General features: G+C 42.2%; 1 protein-coding gene across 1 annotated transcript in view; it reads left to right on the top strand.

Annotated features, from left to right (window-relative positions):
* Window positions 1–3,432, top strand: part of yjefn3 (YjeF N-terminal domain containing 3) — a 52,203-nt gene extending 48,771 nt beyond the window's left edge. The window contains exons 4-6 of the mRNA XM_061239693.1: window positions 1,247–1,360; window positions 1,959–2,109; window positions 2,537–3,432. Coding sequence (XP_061095677.1) covers window positions 1,247–1,360; window positions 1,959–2,109; window positions 2,537–2,733 — 462 coding nt within the window. The 3' untranslated portion in view covers window positions 2,734–3,432. The remainder of the gene's footprint in view (window positions 1–1,246; window positions 1,361–1,958; window positions 2,110–2,536) is intronic.
* The last annotated feature ends 4,423 nt before the right edge of the window (window positions 3,433–7,855 follow it).

Raw genomic sequence — 7,855 nt, forward strand, 5'->3', positions numbered from 1 at the left:
TATGTGGTCAGGCAAAAAGAAAAATAATAATTTGGTGTTAAAACCAAATACAGCTTCATACAATTAAACACGTATGTGTGCTAGCTAGAGTGAAAAACAAGGTGAAAAAAAAACCTAATAATAAAAACATATTATGCTGTTATTAAATAGTAGACAAGATCCAAAACACTTCAATACGTATACCAACTGAGTGCTCGCATTGGCCATGTGGGATCGGGCTGTGCTTTACCTTAAGACTAACCGCTGTGACCGGTTATAGACCGTGACCGAAGGAATGTCACAGCCCGTCTGTCTACCTGGGAGAGGCCTGCCTGGCGTGCAGGGGGGAGGCTCAGGCAAAGGGCCCTGCAGCCGTGGAGTGAGAATGAACCCGTGACCCAGGCCACAGGATGTGAAGCTGCTTCCAATTTTACCCGGAGAGGGGAAACCCCCCAGCGTTTGTCCCCGTGTCATTGCCGGGGGACCAATCAGAAAGAGCGCAGCGAATCCCCAGCCAACGGCGGCGCGGAGGATCCCCCGCCGGTGTTTCCGCGGTGTCTCCGCCCCTTCGACACACACAGCCGCCGGTATGTTTCTGCAGGGCCCTGGCACTCGCAGCCGGCCGCTCCCCTCTGATTTACAGTCCAGGGAGCCGGCCCCTGTGCATGCCGACGGGACGGATGAGTCCCCTGGGGGGCCCGGGGCCCCCAGGAAGGCTCAACCGCAGAGTACAGCAGCAGGACAGGTGTTACCTTGTTGCCTAGCATGTCAACAACAACACACACCCCAAAAAGAGACAGTCTATATACGGTGCGCTCTCGGAGTTTATCTGTGGATGTTCTGTCGTGAGATGCCACCGCCGCCACCGCTTCCCGCCGCTTTTATCCCGCCGTCTCTGTTCCCTCGCTCACCTTGGCCCCTAGCGAGTCCCCCGGGGCCTCGCGAGGCCCAGAGGAACCTGACACATGAATGAGAACGCTGCTTCCCTGATGCGCATTACAGACAAACAGCTGACATCCTTTCTTAAATCACGTCGGGACTTAAGCCACTCATAGTCATGTCAGATTGGCTTGATGTAAAGGCTCTCTCTCTCTCTCTCTCTTTCTCTCTCTCAAAATTCTAGTAAATTCAATATGATTTATTGGCGTGACAAATGTGTACATTTGTACTGTAAAAGTGTAGTCTACAGAAATAACAATAAATAATGAGTTGCTCTCTCTCTCTCTCTCTCTCCCCCTCTCTCTCTCTCTCTCTCTCTCTCTCTCAGGAGTATGAACCCACCATCTTCTACCCCAAGCGCTCTTCTCACAGTCTTCATCAGGACTTCACAGTGCAGTGTGAAAAGATGGACATCCCCTTCCTCTCCTACCTCCCCACAGAGGTGACCGGCAGATTCCCAGCTCAGCCGTATGAGTTTAAATGGGAAACTAAACAGGGTTTTCCCCCCACACCTTTAATGTGAGGGGGTGCTTTATCAAAGCTAATCTCGAGTCATTTAACAGCCCGGTACTTTTCAAGTACTTTACAAGTATTATTTGTGTAATTAGTTTATTCTAAAATGACACGATTCATTGGAAATTGTGTGGAGCTTTTCCAAAATTGTCTATTTTTAGTAGCTGTCACCAACAATTAGCCTCTGGCGACATCTGCTTGCTTTTATCATTACCCATTCATTTCGCAATTAAATTAAATGTGTGAAAACTTGTATTTCATTTAATCACACATATGTGACATGAACCAAATGTAATAAAAGCTAAACTGACATACCAACAGACACAAGTGCATTTACAATAGCCTACATGAAATAAAGGGTTTAGGAGGGTAAAATCCCCCCTTCGATGTGAGATGCCAGGACTTTATCCAATATTTGGTGCAAGCGTAATGTAAAAAGTTCTTGAAAAACAGTCGGTGATTTGTCTTTATTCTGCTGTAATGTCGGCCCTGAGTTGCGCTGATGAGGCTGTCTCTCGTGTGCTCAGGTGCAGTTGATAAACGACGCTTATAACCTGGTGATCGATGCCATCCTGGGCCCGGAGACGGACCACACGGACGTGAGAGAGCCCTACGCCAGCATCCTGGTCACCCTGAAGCAGATCAAGATCCCCATCGCCAGCGTGGATGTACCATCAGGTACCATTACCCCAGGGAAATCCACCGATCCACAGTGTCCGATCGTGCACAGCTTCCTTAACCCTGGGCATGGTTTAGCAATCTTTACCACGCTAAAGTTCTCAGACTATACCCTGCAGGTTTCATTGAATGGTGAAAAAATACTGAAGTTTTGAAATAAAATGCGCACAAAATGTTTCTTCTTAAGGTAAAAAAATGATGATGACGATGATGATGATGATGATGATGATTATTGTTATTATTATTATTATTATTATTATTATTATTATTATCGTTATTATCATGCCCAATCATAAATCTTGCAAATGTATTTCTATTACTTTAAACTTGTGCAATAGAAAAATATTTTTGTTATGACGCACGTCATTGTGTTGACTCTGAAGTATTGATTGCCAATGCAGACGTTGTGTGCCTCTGATAAATCAAGGTTGGGACACGGATGAGGCCAGCACAGATGGAATCAGCCCAGAGGTCCTAATCTCCCTCACGGCACCAAAGAAGTGCGCTGCCAGTTTCCCGGGGAAGCATTACTTGGCCGGACGGTTCCTACCCTACGACATCCAGAAGAAATATGAGCTCAATTTGCCAGAGTATCCAGGCACAGACTGTCTTATAGAATTGTAATGAGCACAGGCAAGCTGTTCTTTCCATGAAAAAATATAAAATGAAATATAAACACATTTTTGTATTTTACAGTTTGTTACAGTGCTATATTGTTATTGTGCTCTGTAAAATGAGTCTGAAGCATATTGTGGCCTAGACAGAGTCTTATTTCTCTGATAATCAAAAAAAAAACAATAGGAAGAAATATTATATATTTAGAATATGTAAGTGGTCTGAGTTGCAGTATATGAAGTAAATTTGCAAACTAGTATGAGGGTTGTTCATGTTAATACCTTTTTTAATTTCCCTCCCAAGGAAACAGGACCTTTTTCCCAGTGGTAAAATGTTATGAATGTTGTGCTGCGGAGGTGTTTTATACCTTTAACCACTGGAGTTATTTTTTTATTTATTCTTATGATCACCGTTTTTGACGTCCGCACCTCTTGTAAAATAGCTTCTGTTGTTATTCATAACATCCTGTTAATTTGAACATTTATTCTCACACCCTTTTTGCTGTCCACACTACCTGTAAAACACAGCTTCTGTTCTTCCTCATAATTGTTCATACTGTTCCTTTTTCCCTGGCTGTGTTTACATTCTGTTCCTTAATTTATCTGGCATTACAAAACTCCATTTCCTGTATCCAACGGATAAACTCTTGTTTGATATTGCGCAGTTGTAGGGATTAATCCTAGGTTAATTAAAGGTCTTGATAAGCCACCAAGCTTTTAACGGGTGTTTATCTGAATTCTCAGAGATGGTTTCAGTTTGGAGACTGCTTGAGAAGAGGCTAATTCCGTGCAGGAATGGATAAACAATAACGTGCTCTCCTCGAGTAGAGAATCAGGAATTATGGCACAAGTTACTTCTGTGTCACCGACACCACACGATGCCCAAGTGACGCACTATCCTACAGTCTGTGCACCTGCAAACCGGTAACTGTTTTCCACCCTCCCGGCTTCTCTACCTACATCAGAGTGATTCATGATGGCGCTGGCACTGGTAGCAGTCAGAGGCCTTAGCAACGAACCACATTATACAATACCCGTAAAATAAAATATTTTAGCAATCTTTACACCGTGCCTCGCTAATAAGTGAAGTTGAGTCACGTCTTACGACAGTCAGCAGAATAAAAGCGGGGGACGATTCAGTGCTCGCACAGAAGAGGTGAATAAATCTCAGAATTTGGGATCTGCTTGAGCAGGGGCCTTGGGACAGATAAGAGGAACAGTGCAGCTGGTGCTAATGAGGGTACTGCATAGATACACACTTTGGAGACAAAATACTGCAGGTGTACACTGTGTTGAGTGTCCATTTTTTTAATGTAACTTATAAAATGGGGTAATTAAATCCTTGAATGTTACCCAAAATTATATTACCTTTAGTACTCACTTTAGTATTCACTTTTATTATAGTGCACTACTTACTCATTGCATCATATGGTTATTGTGGTGAATCGCAAAATAAATGTGTGCACACAGAGCTGCTCAAATGAGTATACTAGCAGCACTAACTCTAGAACTGACACAATTCAAGATACAGAAGACATAGAAAGGGGTCAGTGCTAACATCAATGTTTCCATTACAGCACTTTTCACTGCTGACGGTGTAAGCTGCCTAAGAAACAGTCTTCCTCTCTCCGTCATTCATTCATTAAATTAACACACATCTCTCACCGGGAACGGTAGTGATGAGGTTGTACCACTAGAGGGAGCTAAGGCTGGTGAGGTGGTCACAGTGGTTTGTCTTGTATTCATTAATGAAAAATATGTAGCTCTATGTATACAGCCTGTTTCTTTCAGATAGCATTTGAAACCTGATAGCAATAATGCAGTAATGCACATTAACTTGAAATTAATTATTACAGAAAAAAGTAGCATGTTCCTCCCAAACCCCGTCTGTCGTATTCCTTAAAGTTCAATACAAATACAATCATTATGTTATGTTCCATCACAAGAAACGTGAAGGCATACGCCCTTAATCTCACCTGTCAGCACTACAAAGGCAGCCTGAAACATACGAGGAGTCGCGGGGGCTATGCACAGATACTCCCTCGTCTGGAGCGTTACATAACCGTCATAAAAGGACAAAGACACGAGAGAGACTCGAGGCCAAGGTGAAGGCATACGGTTACTGAGACATGGCAGTAAACGTTTGCGTTGGAAGTCGTCTGTTCTCTGAATAGACCTCCTGTACGTCACTAGGAGCTGCGCGGCCCTATGGAGACAGCGGTGACCTCCAGGTGATGATCTGAAGCTCCAGGGGGAACCCCGGGGAAGGCGTCCCCACCGTTGGATCTCATTTCGCTTTCTCTTTGAGGCTAGCACAAATGTACACGGCACATAATCCTGTATGTGTCGGCTTTTCGGGGGTTTGTGGCATTTTTGTTCACAGTGGAAAAGAGCCTTGGCAGCCTTGTAAGTAGAACCAGGGCAGTCAATTTACAACGTACTGTGAAAATCCGTTCCGTTTTGTAATTTAGAAAGATGAAAGTCTCAGACAACTTTATGAAATCAGAATGAGCTGGAAAACATGCAAAATAATGTTTAGGTAATGCTTTGAGTAATATAAACGATGATGCAATACTTGCATACTAGCTTTAATTAAAGGTCAAAAGCACTCATTCTGAATTCTGTATTTTCAAACTGATTTTCCCCTGTATACCCTTATGGCACTGAAATATATTGTAAAATGTACTGAAATAAATATATTATCTATACATCGCAACAATTAATATATTGGCAAGTACACTAATTATTGCCACAATAGGATATGGCTGCAATATTTTACAATTCTGAGAAATATATTTATCATTGTGTTTTCCACATAGGTCCACATAGGTCCACATATATTGCAGTATATTCCATTTTCATAATGGTGCCGTAAGAAATTATTATGTATTATTGATGAATTACTGGAACACTGTTGCAGTTAAAGTTTGAGTGTAAATAGGCTCTATAGGCATTTTGGACCTATTTTAGGAAGTGAATAATTTGATGGGCCAATGTTTGTCGTATCTGTGAAGCTGTATACATGTAGGGTATGGTATAGTTTATGGATGAGGTAGTGTGTTTAGGCCAGGAAATGCCTAAAAGGATCAGAAATAACACTAACATCATTGTGGGTGGGATTCAAGGTCATTGTAGTACAATGCGGATCCATTTGATCCATCTGGTTCAGAGTATTAAGGCGATATAAAAACAAGGATCATTAGACCAACGTTGGGATGCGAATAGTGACAACAGTGAACTAAACTTAACAGAACTAATCTCTGTCTCTGTGCTGAGAGATCATGTGGTGTTAGGGGAAAAAATAGAGGCTTGGAAAGTGGCTGAATATTCATAAAAATGCAAAGGGGCTAATGAGTCACAAGGAGGGATCTTGGCTTGTCAGTGGAATCGTACATGCTAATTGCAGAGCAGCGCTTTTTCAGAGGATTTCACAGTCTGCACCTCAGGAGAATAATCCGCTTTTTAAGGACAAGACAATCTTGCATGTTATTCTCATAGCCTAAAGATCAGAGATGGATTTAATGGGAAAATATCTACTTAAACAGCTCAGAAAAACAGCAGCGTACATGAACATAATAACATAATAACACTCAACATAATCATCCAGCATCCGGCTGCAGAATTATGTAAAAAGAGCACACCAATGTAAATGTGAAATAATTACTGCTTCAATTCCTCACAAGTGCAGGATACTAACCGTGAAGCATGTATAATACTTAATTACACATGCACGCACACACACACACACTATCACACACACATGCACACACACAGTATCACACACACAGACACGCACACTCACACACAGAGTATCACACACACACACACACACTCACACACAGAATATCACACACACAAACACACACATACACATGCACACATACACATACACACACAAACACACATGCACAGACACACACACACACACACACACACAAACACAGCATCACACTGGAAGTCAGCAAATCATATACAGACCTATACAATATCAGTGAAAACAGACTGAATGAAAACGGTCATATATCAGATTACATTTCTAAACTCCCAGTTGATGTTGATGAAGCAAGGTAGCCTGAACTGCTTCAACACAACTCTGGCTCTATAAATAGACCACACATGAAACACAAGCTAAGTTCCCCTTCCCCTTGGATAAGGCAATTTGCCAAACAAATAAACAATGCCATTTGTTCTCCTGCTAATTGAACACAAGCTAAACTAAAGCTTATTAAAAACTGTACAGAATCGCCCCTGAACTGCAATAAAAAAAGTTGAATTAGGTCTGATGAGTTTATTCCATTCTTAAAGAATGTCTGACAATATTTTGCGGTGTTTATCGAACGGCGTGCCATATGACGCTGCTTCCTCCTCTGGCCGACCGGCTCAAGGCGATCACAAGTCGTTAAAGTTACAAAGCTGGAGCAGGAGTTCACCATCTGCTATTGCCATGAGGTAGGCGCGAACACAACCGGAGCGGAGGTCTGTTCTGAGTCAAACCCGCGGACCGAGCAGCGTACACAAGCGCTCATACATGTTGTTAACAAAGAACACAGCTAGTCCACAGTCGTGTGTATTATATATGCGAGAAAAGGGATTGGAATGCAGAATGATATCTGGGGTTACAACAGCTCGTATCATGCATGGGATGGGCGCGCACCATTATGATACAATATGATTTATATGATTTTCTTTCATTGACACCACACACACACCTGACCCATCAAAAATGTTCTTCCAACAGCAGATGTAAAACCTGGTTAAAGAGGACAAGAAGACCAGCCAAACCATGAACATTTGGAAATGCCACTCCTACAGTCAATAACCCAGACACCCACGTTTTTATTTTTTTTTATTTGAGATTATTTTCATTCCGCTTTCCATTCCTTTTTTTTTTTTTTTTTTTTTAGGAGTGATGAGTAGAACACAGATGTTAACACATGCTGACCAATGGGAAGCAGGAGGGGGCCGGATTGGACTACACTCCGAATGTGACTTCTTTTAAACCTCCGAGCCCAGCGCAACTCACAATTCTCACTTTCCACAGTTAACAGAGGGGGCAATTCTTCAGCTAATAGCACTCAACTGAATTTCCTCAAACCTTTTTTTTTTTTTTTTTGATATATCTATACATTTGT

Source organism: Conger conger, chromosome 4, assembly GCF_963514075.1.
Source record: "Conger conger chromosome 4, fConCon1.1, whole genome shotgun sequence".
Classification (NCBI taxonomy): domain Eukaryota; kingdom Metazoa; phylum Chordata; class Actinopteri; order Anguilliformes; family Congridae; genus Conger; species Conger conger.